Below are 19,893 nucleotides of genomic sequence, written 5' to 3'. Positions count from 1 at the left end.
GTGTGAAATCTGCATAAGATTGTTTATCAATGATACTTTAATAATAAAAAAAGAAAAAGACTATAGGAAAAAATTTTTCTAAGGCTGAGTCACACAGAAAACTAATAAAAATACTATTTGTGCTTTTAAAGTTTGGGGTTGTATGTGGTCATTGTCAACTTTAAATTTTGTAATTAGTTGGAATTTATTTTCTCATAAGAAGTGTTCACGTGCACATATATATATATAAAGAGGACTCGGTGGCCAGTTGGACTGGCTACGGGGGCGATCAGTGCCTTTCTCCCTCCTGACCCCAGGCTCACCCTTCGGGACCGGCTTGCTCGGGAACCTCACCTGAGGTGCTCCCACTCCCCTGCGCTCACACACCGAAGTCCTCATCTGCCTGTGCTTCAGTGGCCAGTTTCCTGTCCCCTCTCCTGACTGTGAGTCCCTTAACAGCAAGGCTGTCTTCTACACGTCTGTGTCTCCTGCACCCTGCCAGTGCCTGGCCCTTAGAAAATGCTTCGTTGGATGAATGAGAAAGGACAGAAGGCAGGGGTCTGAGATGATGCCCAGCTTTCTGACTTGGGCAGCTGGCCAGACGGTGGGGCCGCTCATTGAAAACACAGAACTCAGACAAAGCAGGTTTGGCTGGGACGGGGTAGGGAGGAGACTGGGACGCTGGTCTCAGGCACGTCAAACTGGAAACGCCTCCGCCAGTCCACTCTGTGTCTGTCTAAAGGTCTCCCCAGTGAGGACTTCTCTTGGTCTAACGTGATCACCGAGCTGCCGTTTGCTCCCGGGAAGGACTCTCCACCGAGGACAGCACCATCTCTGCGGGGACCCTCGCCCCCTTGCCCCCCAGCCCTCCTGGGAGGGAAGGCGAGGAGGCAGCAGCTGCCTACCAGGAGGGAGAGACCAGGCTCCCGGAGAGCCCACCACCTGGTGAGCCCCTGACCCCCAGCCCAGACGGTCTGGGCTTGCCTGCTCAGATCCCACTCCTGCCCAGAAGCGTCAAAATGGACCCCACCCCCAGCCCTACGGACTCCCTGGGGGGGCTGGGGGCGGGGAGGGAGCTGGGTAACTAAGGGGAGGGTGAGGGAAGAGAGGAGAAAGGAAGGGCATCCAAGGGTGGTCAGGGCAGCAGAAGTGGGGAAGGGGGCTGAGGCAGGAGGCGGCTGGAGCGGGATGAGGAGGCCACCCCAGCTCCCCGGCAGCCCCATCCTCCCCAGCCCCCCACACAAGCATGCACCTCAAAGTCCTAAACTTTAGGGATGACCATAAAATTATGTTGAACAGTTCGTGTTCTTCTCCTCAGAAAAGGGGAAGCTCTGGCAGAGCCCCTGGAAAGAGGCCCAGGACAGCACCCCCAGCCCAGGGCGCGTCTCGGCCTCTGGGAGTCTCTCTCCTCGAGCCCACCGTGTCCGCCCCGCGGCCCGGACCCCGGGCACCTGAATCTGCTCGAAGGGGATCTCGAAGCTGAAGGACTCGTTGAAGTACGGGTTGAGGGTCTTCTTCTTCACCGTCGTCTTCTTCTTCTTGAGGCGCTTGCCGTTCTGCATCAGGTGGATCTTCACGTAGGGGTCTGCGCGGGGAACAGCCCAGCCCCAGAGAGGCCCCTCAGCCCCCAGCCCCAGCGAGCCCCCCCTGGCCAAGGCCAGGCCCTCAGCAAGCCCTGAGGACAGCGGGGTGAGCGTCCAGTTCTGGAGCCAGGAGGCTCGCCTCCAGGACCATGGCTGGGCTACTGGTCGTGGCTGCCTGCAGCGTTACGCTGAGGACAGTCCTGAGACTAAGGAAAGAGTGCAGGGCCGCCTGGTGATGCCTGCCATCCCCGATCCAATCCAGTCCGCCTGACGTTGCCTAGGAGAAACTAGGGCCCAGGAAGGGAAACGATCTGCTCAAGGTCACACAGCAGGTGTGTGAGTGCAGGGCTGGCAGCACGGCCTGCTGGTCGGAGCCCATGCACAGGGCTGATTCTCGGGAAGGGACAGCAGAGGCGGCGCGTTCCGCCACCCCACAGACCCTGTGCTCCCCCAGGCCCTTTCCAGGGTAAAGCCAGCAGGGCCCTCCTGCAGAGGTGTCCCAGACTGTGACGGAGAGGCACGTTTTGGGCTGAGCTCTGTCCACTTCCTACAGTTCCCCGGGAGAAGTAAAATCCTGTCACTCACACACCTGGGGAACAAAATTTCTCTGATCTTTTCCTCCATGGCCCAAATGCCCAGGAGAGCACAGGGAGGGCAGCACGGAGAGCACAGGGCACCCGTGGAGAGGGGGAGGGGCCGTGGAGCCAGACGGTCTGCCCTCAGGAGCCACACCTGCTCGGAGGGCCTGTGGGTCCCGGGGCGGGAGAGCGCTCCTCTAAGGTGTGCAGCACCCCTAGGGCTCTGGGCCCTGACCGGCTCGCTGGTGCCACCCAATGGCAGCCAGACGCTCTGCAGGTACCTGAAAGGCCGCCCACGTCCATCTTCTTCAGGTTCTTGGCCTCCAGGATGCAAACGGTGAGCTTCCCGGCCGTGGGCACGTAGCGCAGGGAGGTGCAGATGTCGCCCAGCTTCTCTGGCTACCCAGGGGGAAAAGTGAGACCCAGGGTCACCTCCGCCAGCCCATTGCCTCTGGCATGGCTGACCCGCATCCTGCCACGACAAGCACAGCAGTGGTGTCCCGGCTCCCCCGGCCCCCGGTCCCCCTGTCTGTGATGGCTGAGAGTGCTCTTCAGGTCTGCCCTTGGCGCCTCCTGCTGCAGTTCAAAGCCGCGGAGAGGGACAGGTTGGTGTCCCAGAGGCCCTCGCCTTGCAGGTGTGTGGAGCCCAGAGTGGATCTGGACAGGCCCCTACCCCAGGTGCCGGCGGGGAGGGAGGGCGTGCACCTAGGGGCTCATGTCCGCGGGCACCGAGCATCAGAAGCCTCCCACCACTGAGAGCCTGTCAGCCTTGCCACTGGCAGAGTGATTTGTGGCTTTCAAAGCACCTTGCATCCCTTTTCTTATGTTTTCTTATGTTATTGTCATTACAAGTCTTTCATCTCTCCAGGGCAAGGACCGTTTGCGAACAATGAGAGGGACTAAGGCTCAGAAAGGGGGATGATTTTCTCAAAGTCCCACAATTCGGCACTGGTGGCAGGATGAGGACCCTCAGCTCCCAGTTCCTAAGGCCTCAGCCAACACCACCCTGCAGAGCCACGCTTCTCCGAGTCAGGCCCCTCGGGCCAGTGCTGACCACCTGGCCCTGTCCTGGCTCAGATGGGTGGGCTGGCCTCCCCTCCCACACAACGTGAGCCCAGGGCAGGAAGGCTGTCTTAAGCAACTCTCCTCTGCCCTCCACCACCACCTGGTACTGTGCTGAGCACATGGTATGGGCTTGGCCGAGACAAATGACTGGTGCTTGGAAGGGGAGGTGGCTGAAATGAAATGTCTGGTACATAGTAGGTGCTCAATAACCCTTTGGTGAGTGAGTGGATGCTGGGGGTGCAAGCACCCAAGCTGAGAATCCTTTAGAACAAACATGGGTTTCCCTTGTGGGTAAACCGAGGCACAGTCATGACTTACTGGGCCAAAGTGACAGCATATTAATAGTGTTTCCTTGAGCACCTACCAGATGCCAGGTGTTCTACATAGACAGTCAGTCCTCATCTGCACACAGACACTAAGAAGAGAACCAGGTCTAAAGAGATTAAGCGACACGCCTGGGGCTCACTGCTGGGCGGTGTGGTGCTCAGAGCCCAGCCTGGGCGTCTCTGAAGCCGGCCTCTCCCTGTCATGCCAGGAGACGGCAGCCCAGGCGAGCAGCCACACCCGCCCCACCGGCCTGGCCGGCTGCGCCCTCACCTCCTCCTTTTCCCCGCCTTGCAGGTCTCTCCACTCCTCGAGGGGCTGGCCGAGGTCCACGGTGTTCATGGGCACCTTCACCTCCCCGATGATGTCGTGCTTGGAGAAGCGGTCGAAGTCGTAGATGGCCATCACCAGGGTTTTGCCCCCCAGCTCCTGGTACGGCACCTGCAGGGCACAGGCGGGATCAGAGAGGAGCCAGGAGAGCCCGTGCACATCCAGGGGCTGCCACAGGCAGGTCCCTGGGCGCAGGCTCTGGTCCTCTGGCCCACAGGACCCTTGGTGAGTCTGTAGAGACGGAGAGAAGACCTGGGGCTCTGGGGGAGCAGAGTGCAAGGTGGGAGTGGGGGGTCCCGGTCCTGCAGGAGGCCGAGCAGTGACCTTGCATGTCGGTCCACAGCCCAGCCTACCGTTGCTCCAGACGGAGCTGGTTCCAGGACCTTAGCCACAGCTGAAGGACCCAGGAAAGGTCTGCTGAACCCAGGTGGAAATGGGATCGGAGAGGGAGCTGGCGTCCTTCCAGCCTCATCACCTTGAAGGTGAAGGTCTCGTTGAAGGCAGGGTTCAGTGTCTTCCGGTGAACTTTGGTCTCGTATTTCTTCTTCTTGTCTGGAAGAAGGAAGACTTTGACATAAGGGTCCGAGGTGCCTCCCATGTCCAGGGCCGGCAGTTCGGCTGCCTGAAGAACACCGACCGTCAGCTGTGGGGAGAGCAAGGCAGGCGCTGAGTCCCGGGGCTGCTCCAACAGGTCGGCCGGGGCGCAGCACCTACCCCGGGCCCGTGGATGCCTGCCCGAGGCGGGGGGCTGGAGTCCCAGAGGAATCGTCTCCATCTCCAGCCCCAGGAGTTTGGAATGACAGGGGGAAGGGAGAGCTGAGGGGGCTATTAGTTTGCCCAAGGCTGGTAGCAGGGCCCACCCGGACCCGGAAGCCCTCCTCAGAGCAGGCTGGTGGCCAAGGCCCAGTGGAGGTCCAGGGGCCCGCGGTGTCCTGCCGCTTCCAGCCCGCCCGCTCCCCAGAAAGGAGCGGTGCCCACAACCTCGGGGGGGCTGTTTCCAGCTCCCCCCACCCCACCCCCCGCCCTCGGCCCTGTTCCCCGCTTCGCCCTCCCACCCCAGCCCTGCACCTGGTTGGCCTGGAAATCATAGTCTAGGGAAAACTGCAGTTTGCCCAGGTTCTCCGGCTCCTTCTCCTCCTCTCCTTCACCTTCTCCCTCGGTCAGGCCCGTCTCTGCATCCTCGTCATCCTGCAGGGGCTGCGGGAGGGGACACGAGTCAAAGGGAGAGAGCACAGCAGCCTGGCTTGGTGCAGGGACGACAGGAAGCCGGCCCCTCTGTGCAGACCCTGCCTCAGAGCTGAGTGTGGGGCAACAGGAGGGGATGCGGTGCTGTCCTGGGGACTTGCCTTCCCACAGCCCCTCGGAGCCCCCAGGCAGCCCCTCAGAGCCCCAGGCAGCCCCTCGGAGCCCCCAGGCAGCCCCTCGGAGCCCCCAGGCAGCCCCTTGGAGCCCCAGGCTCTGGTCTTGTGTGCCTCTCTCCCTGCAAGGCACAGTGCCGTGAGGCTGGGAACTGCGCCAACTCTCTGCAGCTTCCTGAGGTAGCTGGGGTAGGGGTGCTTCCCTTGGTAGCCCCCTTCCCAGTATCTCCCTCAGCTTAGCCCAGGCCTGCCACCGACCACTAGACATACCAGGAGTGCAGTCCATTCAGAGGCAGGGTGAGTCCGCAGAGGCGGGAAGGGAAGGAAAAAAGTCATGTAAGAGAAAATCCTGAGCTCAGACCCTGAAGTCACAACCACTTGGTGAGACCAGGCTGGGCTACACCCAGGTCACTCTTGAGCATCCCCCACCCCACACACTGCAGGCTCCCTTGGGGCCCACATACACATGCACGCACATACATGCATGTGCTCACATGCACACACAAGCACTCAGAGGCCATTCTGATCCCTGGCTGACTTCTTGAGATCAGGCCCTTCCTTCCATCCTCTATATTGACTCCTTGAGCAGAAGATTTCTCCCAGTCACCCCCAGAGCAAACCTGGGGGGAAGTGAGACACCCACGGCCCTCTGTAAACTCAAAAAGAGAGACTTGGGTATATCAAGGGACCTTTCCAGACTGACCAACCCCAAAAGAGAGGGATAAATAAACCAAATCATTATGTGACATGAAATGGACCCCACATGTCCTTGTCTTGGTGCCTTAGGACCATTATTCCATCTCAGCGCCCACCCCACCGCCAGCTAGACGCCTCCAGAGAGATATTGTCCTTTAGTTCCCTGGCAGGGCCAGTCCAGTGATGTCTTCCTGCTGGGCGGGGGTCTCTCATTCCAACATGGTCCCAGTTGCCTCTTTTGGGGTCAGTGCACTGTTCTCCTCTGTCTTTTCAAGGATGAATCCATGCTGACACAAGAACAAGTGCCCCCTTCCCACTAGCTGATGGGTGGGCAACATTATACTAGAGGTATGGCCAACAGGAGGGCCGTGCAGATTTTTAAGGAGGGAGCCAGTTCAGCTGCAGCACCCAGAAGCCTTTGTTTCACTGGCAGCTCAGGAAGGCCCAGGCGGGCCCCTCCCCGGCGCCGGCCCCTCGCCCACCTGGCCACCTTTCATGTCCTTCATGTTCATGGTGTTCTTCATGCCTTTGCCTTTCTCCTTCTTGTTCTTCTTCTTCTTGCAGAAGCACTTCTTGCAGATGCAGAAGCAGCAGGTGAGGAGCAGGAGGCCGACGACCACAGCAATGGCAATCAGCGCCCAGGAGGGTACTGCGCACAGAGAGAAGACCCTGGGGGTCAGCAGTGCTCCGTCATGCAGCCCCCAGCCCCTAACATGGGCCAAAATGGGTGGAGACTGTGAACCTCCAATGTCCACACTCCATTTTTAAACCGCAGGGCCCTGAGTGATTTGCATGCATGTTGCATGCTTTGCACACCTTTGCATCAACACTTTGCTCTTCCCTTAGCCTACTGCTCTGTGGGTAAAGCTGTAACTGAGTGCTAGTAAGCGGATGTATACAAGGAGGAACTGAAGTTTGGCTCTACAGAGTTTTGACATAGTTTCATCTGTGAAGAACCAGCTCATACTGGAGAGGGTAGGATGGTCCTTAGCAGACCCAGGTGTAGGAAGCCCCTTGGCCCCATCTCTTGTGCCTAGTCTTGAGAGGGCTGACTCAGAGTCAAAAGGCCAAGCTCCTTAAGGACCTAGAAGGCTGGCCTTTGTGTAAGTCAACCATTTGGGCAAGGTGGGGCCTGGGCGCTCTCCGTGGTTCTGAAGTGCCGCTTTCCCCGCCCCCGCCCCCGCCCCCCAGTGTGGCTGCTCCCTGTAATCTGTACCTCTGGTGTCTCCTATACAGCCTTTTCCAGGAATTCAGAAATAGGGGCTTTTATTTTCTATCTTCCAAAATAAAGTAGTTCCAAAATGTGCCTGGAAAACTTGAATAATGATTTTTGTTCCCTTCATTAGTGCAGGACCACACTCCCTCACCACTCCTGAAGGGGCTGCCAAATAATCCAGGCTGGAATCTGGGCATTAAGAAAGAACCCAGCCAGTTACATGGCAGAGGTGTCCCCCACCTCCCTCAGGCGCCCTGCCCGAGGGCCCTTCCTGCCTGCAGCCTTGCCCCTCCCTCCAGCCACCGGGACACTCACGGGGGAGACTGTTGAGCTCATTGAAGAACTTGTCCTTCATACTGGTGAACATGTCCCTGCCGCCCTGCCCGGTGCCCCCACTCTCGGTGGAGTTGTCTGCAAGCCCAGCTGCCATCGTGGCGGTGGTGGCCGCAGGAGCCACAATGGGCTCCTGGTTCCTCTTGAAGATGTTCCTCATGGTGGCAGAAAGGACGGCTGAGGATGAGAGGGGGAGGGCGCAGGATGAACACCCCTGAGGCCCAAGTGCAGAAAGCTCTGCCCGGATGACGGGAGAAGCTCTTTAAAAAGTTAAACATTATTAAGAATAATCTCTTTATAATTCAAAGATATTTACCATAATATCAACAAGTGTGGTAAAGAACATTAAGTTAGTACATATATGCGTCAGGCATTGTGCTAGGGACTTTCCATGTATGATCTCATTCAATCCAAACAACAGCCTCATGTTTGATTATTATTACTCCCATTTAACAGGTGCAGAAACAGGTTCAGAGCAGCTAGGCAGTTTTCCTAAGGTCACTTAGCTAGTAAATTCTGAAACTGATGTTTGAACCATCTGGCTTAACTCCGAAGCCTATAAACCCAATCCCTTCATGTTCTCATTTAAATCCAACCACAGGACCCGAGGGTGGCGGCGAGGCTTTACCTTACTGAGGTGGAGCCCCTGAGCCTCTCTCCTCTTGACCTACGACATTCTTTGCCTGGATTCTCGGCCCGTCCCCATACACCCCTGCTCCCGTCATCCCCCCTCCAGCCCTCCCAGAGGCACCATTCAGGGCTTGTTTCAGTCTTTCCTCTAGGAAGATGGCACCTAAATCTCGATCTGTAGCCCTTTCCCCCGCTGGGCTCCAGGGAGGCCCGCAGCCCCTGACGCTGGGCTCTGCGTGGCTGCACATTCGCGTTCGTACTTGCTGTGGTGGGCGGGAGGCAGCACGGGCTGGAGGAGGGGTTGACTGTGAACCCCAGGAATGTCCGGCACTTGCCAGAAGACTTGAAACAAACCTCTTCTGAAACTCAATTTCCTCATACAAAAATTGCAGAAAATAACACCTACTTTTCAAAACTGCTGTGAAAACTTAAAGAATAAATTTGATTATGTCTGGCACATAGATGACGTTCAGCAACTATGGGTTGGGTCTGAATCTGAGAAGTGTTTACTGAGCCCCTGATAGGGTGCCTGGAAGTGGCCTGGGCACCACAGGGGGACCCAAGAGCCACACTGGATGTACACCCCCACCTCAAAGAGCTGACAGTCCAAGAGCCATGGGACAAGCGAGATAAATCATGGGAAAAAAGGACGAAATCCCTACAGTGGACACCTGAAACTAACACAATATTATTCGTCAATTATACTTCAATATTTTAAACAAAAATAAAAAAATAAATCATGGGATAAAATAAACCAACCAAGAATGAAGGAGCTTCACATTCCAGAGGTTCAGGGGCCCTTCAGACCAAGGTATAAAATGGGAAGGCTGCTTCTTAGGACGTCTGCGAGTCCAAGAAAAAGGGACTGGACTTATTTCTGAACCCAGCACAAACCGCTGAAGGTTTCTGGGCAGAGGAGTGGCCTCAGTGTTCCAGGTGGGGCTTTGGGGGGCTGGTTCCACAGGGAGCGGAGGAGGTGAGGCTGGGCAGCGCTGGCAGGGGCCAGTCTACCAAACCAGCTAGGGAGGGAGGGACCCAGACCGGGGAAGGAATGTAGGGAGGGGTGGAGAGGACAGATGTGAGAGAGACTCCGTCCTCCCTCCCTCCCTTCAACAAACATGCACCCAACTCACAGCATGCTTCCCCGGCAGAACCTGCCATAAAGTGAATATTAAGTAATTGCATGTAAATGAATGTAAAATCAGAATTGTGAGAAATGCCACAAAGGAGAGATACTTTGTGGTATGAGTTTATATTGGGGCATATTTGCCCTAACCTGGGAGAGCAAAAGGCTTTCCTGAGGAACTGGTGACTGAACTGAGGCCTGAAGGGTGAGTAGGAAGTACTCAGGCAGAGAGGGGAGGAGAAAACAGCTTCAGCAGACACAACAGCATGTGCAAAGGCCCAGTGGCAGGAAGCAGCGCGGTGAGCACAGAGCCTGGAAGAAGCCCAGAGAGGAGGGAGTTGGGGGAACATGGATCAAGGGGAAGCTGGCAGGAAGGGCCAGGCTGGACTGCACACATGATTCTGCAGGTCACTGCAAGGAGTTTTGTCTTTACCCAAAGAGTAATAGGAAGCTGTTGGAAGATTTTAAGCATGCAGGTAATGTGTACGAATTCATGTTTTGAAAATTTCAATTCTGCTATAGTGAGTAAAAAAGGGTGGAATAGAGCATGATTTCAGAGGGAAGTGGGAAAGGAGTTGAAAACAGCCCGTGATGAGTGTCCTGTCAACCCAGCTTCTTACGTCACATAAGACAGCGTTCCTGGAGGATTAGCAGGGGCATGATACGCGGCTGCTGGGGGTGACGGCTACGGGCATGGGGCTGCAGTAAAGAGTGGCCTCGGATCAGTGGTTCCCAGGGCCCGGGGCCTGGAGCGCCCTTTTAAATGCATCATCAGGAAAACACGAGGACCAAGCTGCAAGGGGATAATGGAGGTGCCTGAGAAGGTGGCTCATGATAAAGGGCAGGTGCGGGGCCGTGGGGCTGATCCGGAGATGGATGGGTAGGTTGGGGCTCACCTGCCCAGTTACACTTCCAGCAAGTGGCACCGGAGGCTGGAACCGAAAGGGTCATCCTCAGCCCCTGTCCCGCCCTCACCCTCCACATCCAGGGCATCTGCAGACTCCTCACCTGTACCCACTGACTCAGCCACCCCCCACCTCCACCTGGAGCCCCACAGGAGCCACCTATCCGGAAGCTTCCGCCCTCCTCCGCTCAGGCTAATCTCTGCAATGCAGCCAGACCGATTTATTTAAATTTCTCCAAAGGCTTCTCACACATAGAATAAAATCCCCGCTTGGCCTGGCCCCCCACTAGCTCCCCAGATGCATTCCTGTCACTTCTGCTCCCAGCTGCTCCATTCCCGGCTTGGTCGGCTCACCAACTCACCAAACAGAGTCCGACCTCACCTCTGCACCCACTTTCGCTCAGCCTGGAAAGCTCTGCCTGCAGAAATCTTGGCCGCCCGGGGGCACCACCGGCCCTTCTCGGCTTCATGTCCCCCCGAGGCTCACCAGCCCGGTAACTTTTCCCTGGATTCCTTACATCCCCTTGCACCTGGGTCTTTTCGTGACACTCACTGGCCGAAAACCACCCCTGGAGGAGCCCCACCCCTGATACGGCCTGAGTGTGTGTCCCCCCAAATTCGTATGTTGAGGTCTAGTGCTCCGTGTGGTGGTGTTGGGCCCGGGGGGCCTTGGGGGGCAACAGAGTCTTGAGAGGGGAGCCCTCCTGATGGGTTAGTGCCCCATAAGAAGGCCTGAGCAGGGGAGGACCCGAGGAGCAGCGCCACCTGCGGGCGGGAAGAGGGTCCCCCGAGAACCTGACCGCGCTGGCACCTGATCGCAGCCTTCAGAACCGTGAGGGGCACGCTTCTGTCACTGACAGGCTGCCGGTTTATGGGGTTTTGTCAGAGCAGCCCGAGCTGACTAGGACACCCACTACCAGCTTTGTCCTCTCCAGGGCCACCCCGAGACCGCTGCACACGGCTGGGCACCCGGAAGGGCAGCTGGAAACCCGATAGAGCCGCCGTCATCCGGCCCCCTAACGCTGCACAGGACCCCTCACATACGCCCCCAGCACCTCACCCTGCTCCCTTCCCAGTGGATGCCCTGAACCTCCCATTTCCCCAGACCCCTGGCTTCCCCGCGCCTGTCCCACCCGCTAGCCTATTACTAGGCTATCTCTGAAAAGGCGCCCCTGCCAGGCCAAACCACAGACCTGCGTGCACAGGACCCAGTCTCTCCTCCTGCCCTCTGCCCGGCCCAGGGCCTTCCTCCTGCTGAGGCCAGTCCCCCTGCCTGGAGGGACCCCCCCAACCTCGTCAGGAAGCCTCCCCGGCCCCTGGGCTCTTTCTCATGCCCACCTTTCCCCTTCGCTCTGCTGAACTGTTCCCATTTTCAAACACCGTGGGCCAAGCCGTGAAGACCCCCCGCCCCTCTCCCCTTCCCCTCCCCTCCCGCTCAGTCCCCCCTCCCCGGGGCCGTACCCCCCACCCGGCCTCCGTGCCCTCCCTCCTCCCTCCACTGCAGAGTCAGCCCCTTCACCCCACTGAGATGGCTCCTTATAAGGTCCGGGGTGTCCACGAGGTCACTGAACCCACTGGGCCTCTCACAGCGGTGGCCCTTGACCTCCCTCAGCCGCCTTCACCCTGACCGCTCCCTCCTCCCCTTGAAGGTCACTCCTGGACAGTCATCACAATTCTGATGAAGGCTGCAGTTGCCTCAAGGTTTGCCCTTGAGCCTCCCCTCAAGGAGCCCTGCCCGGGGGTCTCCTCCACAGCCTGGTCTCAGCAGGACCCCCCCCTCCGACGACTGTCACAGCCCCTGGCCCCTGAGTCCCAGCACAGAGGCCCAGGGGCCCCTGGCGTATCCGCCCACCCCTGCATTCACCCTCGCTGGCCGCCAGGCAGTTCTGCACACGCACCTAAGCAACCTTCTAAACTGCAAACCTGATGGTGCCACTGCTGTTAAAGGCCATGCAGGGGTTCAGGGGGCAGCCCCGGCCGTGGCCCGCCAGGCCCCTGTGCTCTGTGCCCAGCACCACTTCATCTTTCCCTCCCCTGAGTCTCTGACACGACCCTTGCTTTCTTTTCTCCCTTCTGATAGAGAATGGTATGCCCTCCCTGACACACACACACACACACATGTCAGGGTGTGCTCTGCCCCCGCCACACATTCACTGAGTCGATGCCTGCATAGCTTTCTTGGCTAAACTCAAACACCACCTCAAGGAAGGCTTCCTGGACCCACCACATCTCCCACCCCAGGTCCCAGGTCAAGAACCCGGCCGATGCTCTCGCCATGCTCTGTCCTCAACCCCACAGCACTAACAGCTTGTGACTAAGCAGACGCCCCACACTCAACCGCCTGCATATTCTCTTGGGCTGCCTTTGTGCAACAACAGCTGAGTCGAATAGCTGCGACAGAGACTGGATGGCCTGCAAAGCCTAAAATATTTACCATCTGGTCCCATAGAGGAAAACTTCACCCACCCTGCCCTCGCACGAATCATACTATCTGGCATATGACAGGCGTTCAATAGACACACAGTACATGAGTGAAAAAATGCATGAGCAGGACACAGATTCTCAGATCACATTACATCATTTCACAGATGACACAGAAGCCCATCCTTCCAGGGTCACCAGTGCATCAGCGTCTGACTCCAAGACCAGGGCTATTTCCACGAGGCATTCTGAGTCTCAGCACCACTGCTGCAGTGGCCACCAGGCCGGGTCTGGGGGCTCCCACCCAAGGATAGACACAGGCACCGAGGCCTGCTGAGCGTGTGCATGCGTGCACGTGAGCATGTGTTTGATGAGACTCCAAAGCCAGCCCAGGGAAGAGGGGCGCTGTCCCCTGCTGAGCACTGCCCACCCTCCCAATCCTCGTGCAGCCTCGGGCTATGGAGAGGCAGTCTTGCTCCCTTAGGAGCCCTGTCACGTTGGGTGGTCTCCTCCGCCTCTCTGAGCATTAGACTTCTCACCTGTCCAATGGGGTCCGACTCCTGCTGCCCTACGTGTGGCTGGGATTAGAAGAGATGGTGCAGAACCTGCCAGGAGCACTGAGCAGTGTTCCTTACTTTCCCAGGCTGCACTGGGAGTTGCATTTCCATTTCCCTCCAGCACACTTCCTCTGATGGGACTCAAGAACCCTTTGTCACCTAGATGTATCTTTTCTAGAGTTGAAGGAGTTAAAAAATATAAAAAGAGACTGTGGAAAGCAGTATGGAAGTTACTCAAAAAACTAAAAATAGGAATACTATTTCACCCAGTAATTCCACTCCTAGGAATTTACCCAAAGGAAAAAAAAACCCTGATTAGAAAAGATATGTGCACCCCTGTGTTTATCACCACCCTGTTTGCAACAGCCAAGATATGGAAGCAACCTGAGTGTCTGTCAGTAGATGAATGGATAAAGAAGATGCAGTACATATACACAATGGAATATTATTCAGCCATGAAAAGGAAATAAATCCTTCCATTTGCAATAACATGGATGGATCTAGAGGGTATTATGCTCAGTGAAATAAACCAGGTGGAGAAAGACAAATACTATATGATTTCACTTTTTGGGGAATATAAAATCAGAAGGAACAAAACAGCATTAGACTCATAGACACTGAGAAGTGACTAGTGGTTACCAAGGGGGGGAGGCTGTTGAACCACTGTGATGTACACTTGATAAAATTTTTTAAAAAGAAAGTAAAAAATATACATATATGAAAAGAGAGAAAGCAGGCCACTTCCTCTTATTGCTGACCCAAGGTCCCCTCTGTGGGGCTCCAGGTCTCTGAGCTCCTCAAAACTGCCTCGGGGCCCCTCTGGGGCCTGCCCTTCATGGAGGCTTCCTGTCCAGACAAGGAAAATGGGAGGTTCCCAGCCAGGCTCCTATTTCTCTCTTGTCCCTCCCAGTTGATTTTCAGCCCGACATCCTATTATTAAAACAAAAACCCCCCAGTGGCTCCTCACACCCCTCGAAGCAGAGTCCTTACCCAGCCTCTAGGCCCTGCCTGCCTGGCCCAGGCCCTCCCCCTCTCCTGAGGTCCCCCCCTTTCACCCCAGCCACCCTGCTGGCCTCCCTGCAGATCTCCTCATACACCCGGCTCCTTCTTAGCCCAGAGCCTCAGCACCTGCTGTTCCCTCGCCTGAGTTGCTCTTCCCCACGGATTCCACATGGCTCACATCTTCGGCTTGATGACTGTATTTCTAAATCGCAGCCCCCCTACCACCCACTGGCATCTCTTCCCCCGCCGTTTATTTTTCTCCAAGCACTTACCACCGATTGACACCCTCTATATTTTATCGAGGTTACTGGTCTCCCCTCACTAGTCAGAGTCCCGTGAATGCAGGGGGCCTGGGCACAAAGTGGGTGCTTGATAAATACATGGTGAGGAACGCATGGGTCGGAGGCCTCTTCTAACTACACGTCTGCCTCTTAGGCTCTGCGCAGCGACACGCGTGATGTCAGCAACCGTTTCGGCAGCATGCATGCGTTTATAAAACAACGTTTTCCCTTCGGATACGCCTGAAGGGTGGGTGTTGGCATCCCTGCTCACTCTACCAGAAGCTGAGGACACAAAGATCCTGGAGACCCGGCCCCCGAGCTCAAGACTCCCGCAGGGAAGGAGGAGGGCGGGGACGCGACCGTGCGCGGCCCCGCCTCCCCACACGCACGGCGGGCGGCAGGCCGGGCGCAGAACCCCAGGCTCTGGAGCCCAGGGCACTGCCCCGTCCCCGCAGCGCAGCTGGCGCCTCGGCCGGCGGACCGCCCCTCTCCTGGAAGCAGGGTTTCTGGGTCCGAGTGGGGACAGCAAGAGGGAAAAGCCCCGTCCCCAGGGGTTCACAGCTGCCGGGCCTTGCTCACAGCTCCGGCGGCAGTCCTGGGGAAGGCAGCCGGCTGGAAGGGCTGAGAATGACTAACGAACTGGGGCGCCAGGGGCCCCCAGGACGGCGTGAACTCCTGTCATGGGAAGCATGAAATAGCGCGATTAGGCAGAGCCGGCCGGCAGGCCCTGGGGGGGCTGCGCATGGCAGGCTGCGGGCTGCACGGGGGTGCCCGCTCCTGGCCTGCAGGGCTGGGGGTCACGGTGGGAAGGGGCAGGGGCCTAGGTGGCCACCAGGGAGCAGGGGAAGGGTCTCATCCCTGGGGAGCTCCGGGGAGCTGGTTAGGACGCAGGGCCTCGGAACCTGTTTCGGTTGTTGGGAGCGCAGCCCAGGAACCTGCGTTGAGCAAGCACCCGAGTTCCCTCGTGCGACGGTCACTGGGCACGCTTTGGAAAACGGGGTTCCACGTAATCCGGAAAGACTTGCCAGAGGAGGGGAAGTAAAGGCCGTTGGGAACATGAACTGCCGGAGGCTGTGCGGGCCTGGGTGCCGCCCCGCCCTCGCTTCCGCCCGAGGCGGCCGAGGAAGCCGCATGCATCGCAGGCTCAGAGCGCCTCCTGCAGGCCGCCGGGGGCGGGGGGCCCACGCCAGCCCACCCCGGGATCAGGCAGCTCCCCGCGGCCAGGTGACCTGCTCTCCGCGCCCGCATAAAGGCTCCAGCCTCAATCTGCCTGCGTCCGCGCCTGCTGCTCTGCCCACGCTCCCAGGGCCTCTGGGGCAGCTCAGGGGGGCGGCTGAGAGTGCCAGGGGCCGGCCGGGTAGCCAAGGGGAAGGAGAACCCACCCAAGTGTTGCCTACCCCCCAACCCCCCGTCCATCTGTCTGTCTGTCCAGGATGGCCGCTTGGCGGCTGTGACCATCCCTGCCCCACAGCCCCGGGCTCTGCCTGTCTCCTCCAGGGAAGTCAGCCCCACCCTGGGGTGCAGCCGCCACTGGCGGGCCCACCTGCACACGCCCTCGCCGCACCCCCGGCTCACCTCCCTCCCAAGCCTGCAGCCAACCTGTGAGAAGCAGGGAAGCGGCCTTTCATCAAGCCTGGATACCTCGGGTGACGGGGGTTTGGGTGGCTGGGCCCGCAAGGTGCCGGGCGTGGTCTGCGAGGCGCTGCCCCCCGAGGCTCCCATGGGCGTCTCTCAAGCACTGGTGAGCTGCCTCTGGCCCCCTCTGCCAGGGGCAGCGGCCGTTCAGCCTGGGGCGGGTGGGATGTGGGTGGGATGTCAGGGAGCCAGTGACCTGGCTGACTTACCCTTTTTCTTGTCTTCCCTGTTTTTCTGTCACGCAGGACCAAAACAAAGCAGGGCTGTGGGGAGGGTATTAAGAGGGCTGTGCGGGTTAAGTAGGTGTGGGTGCCCAGGACGGAGCGGCCGCCCCTTCCTCAGCCCCCACAACAGGCAGATGCATCTCTCTGTGGGTTCTGTCTTCCCTTGACTGCAAGCACCCAGAGGTGCTCAGGGCCCGGCTGCAGTGCTTGCGTCTAGAACAAAGGGAGCGTCCATCGCCCACAGCCGCTGAGAGGATGGAAGGGACTTAGACCACAGGTGGGAGGCGGCGTGACACGGTCCTGTGCGCACGCCCGTCCCCAGAGGTTCTAGGGTGCCCTGATTTTAAGGCCTTGCTCTGCTCCTGGTCAGTGCATGTGGGAACATCAAGGAAAGCTGAGCAACAATGTCCAGAGCTCGGCTCTTTGGATGTAGGTATGGAATGATCTGGAGAGAGTGCCAACCAAAAATTCGGTGTGCACAGGAGTAAGCATAACATCTGCGGGGAAGGGGAAAGATGTGAATATGTGTTTATATCTGTGCAGATATGTGTGAGTGCATATATATGTGAATATGTATATACCTGTATATGTGTATGTGTTTATATATGTATACGTGTGCATATATGCATATGCATGTATATGTGCATATATGTGTTATGTGTGTATATGTATAGGTGTGTGTGTGCATGTACATGTATGTAAGTATTTATGTGTGTATGTATGTGTATATATATGCTTATATATTCATGGACTGGCTCTGGAAGGATGCCTAAGGAGTTGGTGACAGTAGTTACTGTTTCTGGGGAGGGAGTTAGAAAGGAGGGGCTGGCAAATATCTCACTGTGCACCCTTCTGTATCGTTTGGATTTGGAATCACGCGGCTGTTTCTGGCTGTCCCCTCCCGCTGCAGGGAACCAAACCAGGAGCTGGATTCCCAGCCTTGCAACAGAGAGAACAGACAAGGGTGTTGTGCAGCTCCCCAGGGCTCCCCCAGCCTGCCCAGTGCTGGGAGACACGCCGCAGAGACCACCCTGGGCCCTCACCTGCTTCTCCTCTGCCCTCAAGTGGGTCAGGAGCTCTGAAGGCCCACTTGGCCCTCCAGCTGGCTTCTGGGCCCCCTCGTATCCCCCCAGATGAGACTCCCCCCAAAATGGGATCCTGACCCCACATCAAAGACCAGCAGTTCCCATCCCACCCCCCACCAAAAGCACATGTGCACACACACTCTCCACACACTCCCCATCAAATGTCACCCCAAACCAACCAGATATGATCTGAGGCCCAGGGGCTCCTGTGGACTTTGCGCTCAGGCCCCGCCTCCATCACCGCGGATAATGGAGAGCTGACTGACACGACTCATTCCATCTTTCCCAGGGTGGCATTTGCAGAGCCAAAATAATGAGACAAAAATAGGTTAACCAGCAAGATGCCTCTAACTGAAGCTGGCAGGCTAAAAATGATCCATACTTAAGGATACATTTATATCTTTGTTTTTTGTACCAGTACTCCGGTCCGACATTTGGTCTGGGAGGCACAGGATAAGGTTTTAATGAATTAATATTCTACTTCATTTTGAAAACAAGTTACCCATTTCTGTGAGTTCCTTGTGCGCCAAGGCCTGATGTGCCTCCGTGGGCTCAAGGCCGTGCAGCCTTCCACCTGCACCTGCACCTCAGAGCAAGGGCACCGCTGCTGCTCGTATACAGAAGCAGAGCCTGTTCTTAACCAGCTCTGGGGAAGCCACCCACTCCGGAGCTCCTGAGAGTTGGAAAGTCCTTCCCTGTGTCTAACTTCAATCCCTCTTGCTGCAATGGCGCTCATGTCCCTTCTCTTGCATCTAGGCTGAGAACTGCAAGTCCCCGGCCGCCTGCGGAGAGGCCCAGGGCGGAGGCCAAGGCCCTGGAGCTCGGAACGTGATGGCCAGGGAGGGAGTCACTCCACCAATCAATGGCTGTGTATGACCTTGGCGTCCCTGAGCTTCTGCTCGCACATCCCACATCCGTAAGTGAGGGTTAACCATTCCTGCTCTGCTGGCATGTGATGATCAAAGGCGAAGGTGCCTGTGTTGGCCCCTCACATCTGCACAGAGCAGTTCTCTCTGAACCTAGACAGCAGGCACGGATATCCTTAAATCACAGACAAATAAATCTCTGGATTGTGAGAACTGAGGGAACCTCACAGACACCACAGTCCAAAGCCTTTGTCTGAAAAGTAAAGAAACTGAAGCCCCAAAGGGACACGAGTTATCTCACATCACACAAATCCCATGGCCAAATGGTGGCAGAGATGCACGAGCTGTCAAGTCCTCCACTCCTTGCTCAGGTTGCCCCCCTAGCCCCCAGCAAGCCCCATGGCCCCATTTCCAGCCTGGATAACTTACAATGTGCAAGGGAGTCCGTGGTGAGGGAACAGGGACCCCTAGTCAGGCTGGACCCCTGGGCACCCCCTGCCACCCCAGCCAGGAGCAAACTTGAACCAAGACAGAGCAGTCCCCCCCCCCACGGTGGGAAGAGGAGCCCCCCGCCTGGTGGGGAGAGGCACGGGGCCCAGCCTTCCTGGAGGGAGAGGGAGCCCCGCGCAGCACGCTCAGCGGAGGGCGACACTGCTGAGTCACCGCGCCCACCCAGAGCAGCCTGCATGGGCTCCAGCTGCCGCCAGCCCGGGGGTTCCCTCCACCACCACCACCCCTGATTCTCTGCAACCCCACTGCCTCCCAGGACTGAGTCCTGAGCCTCCGCCCAAAGCCCCCCACTGCCCAGCACCCTAAATGTCTTCCACACGCACAGGCATCTGGGTGGGGAAGCATCCCGCATGGCTGGGTGTCAGGACGCTCAAGAGCAGGCTGGGAGCGGTGGGGGACCCTGGCTGGGTGACTGAGGGGAGAAACAGGAAGCCCCGGGGGGCCGGCAGGCCCCAGGCTGCCTGAAGCAGGTTAGGGCAGTGTGGTGGGAGCACCAGCTGGGCCCAGGGGCCTGCCCCCCGGCGTGTCGTGGGGCCTTGGGGGACCCGAGTTGGCGAGTGCTGTGAGCGGGGAGCGTCTCCCCTGCTCAGGCTCCAGAGCGGGCTTTCAGCGGCGTCGGCAGAAGCGTTTCCTGGGAGGAAGCCTGGTGGCCTGGCGGTGATCATCCGACACAAATCGGTAGGATCGCTGCTCTGCCACATGTGAGACGCACTGTACCTCCCAACACAGTCTGCTGTTATCCTTCATGCCAGATGCACATCTTCATTTTGAGCTAAAAACCATTAAAAATTGATGCATCTTCTTCCTGACTAAACGTTACAAGCTTTGAACACACGAGCTCTGCTAAGAACCACACCACAAGGGACCAGAGGTTAGAGGTTTGGGCTGAAAGCAAATGCCTTTTAATGTGTGAGAGAGAGAGAAAATGTGTGTGCGTGTGCCGGGGGGTGTGTGTGACTGTGCAGGTGCGTGTGCAGGTGTGAGTGTGCATGTGTTTGGGTGTGCCAGTATGTGAGTGCGTGCGCATGTGCAGCTGAGTGTGAATGTGCAGGTGAGTTGCATGTGTGTGAGAGTGTGTGTGCATGTGAGTATGAGTGTGCGGGCATGTGAGTGTGCAGGTGTGAGTGTGCATGTGTTTGGGTGTGCCAGTATGTGAGTGCTGTGCGCGTGTGCAGATGAGTCGCACATGT

At 57.7% G+C, this 19,893-nt stretch overlaps 1 protein-coding gene across 3 annotated transcripts in view; it reads right to left on the bottom strand.

Annotated features, from left to right (window-relative positions):
- The window catches only part of SYT2 (synaptotagmin 2), a 99,437-nt gene that overhangs the window by 2,012 nt on the left and 77,532 nt on the right, over positions 1 to 19,893 (bottom strand). For 2 of the 3 annotated variants that reach the window (XM_057508122.1, XM_057508121.1), the window contains exons 2-8: positions 7,445 to 7,639; positions 6,396 to 6,562; positions 4,928 to 5,056; positions 4,335 to 4,502; positions 3,803 to 3,970; positions 2,422 to 2,539; positions 1,431 to 1,564 (exon numbers count right to left, since the gene is read on the bottom strand). In XM_057508122.1, the coding sequence (XP_057364105.1) occupies positions 1,431 to 1,564; positions 2,422 to 2,539; positions 3,803 to 3,970; positions 4,335 to 4,502; positions 4,928 to 5,056; positions 6,396 to 6,562; positions 7,445 to 7,622 (1,062 nt within the window). In that variant the 5' untranslated portion in view covers positions 7,623 to 7,639. The remainder of the gene's footprint in view (positions 1 to 1,430; positions 1,565 to 2,421; positions 2,540 to 3,802; positions 3,971 to 4,334; positions 4,503 to 4,927; positions 5,057 to 6,395; positions 6,563 to 7,444; positions 7,640 to 19,893) is intronic. The other variant, XM_036909565.2, reaches the window with a different exon arrangement.

The sequence above is a fragment of the Manis pentadactyla genome, chromosome 9, assembly GCF_030020395.1.
Source record: "Manis pentadactyla isolate mManPen7 chromosome 9, mManPen7.hap1, whole genome shotgun sequence".
NCBI lineage: Eukaryota > Metazoa > Chordata > Mammalia > Pholidota > Manidae > Manis > Manis pentadactyla.
The sequence above is the reverse complement of the archived record's forward strand: the minus strand, read 5'-3'. Positions and strand labels throughout refer to the sequence as shown.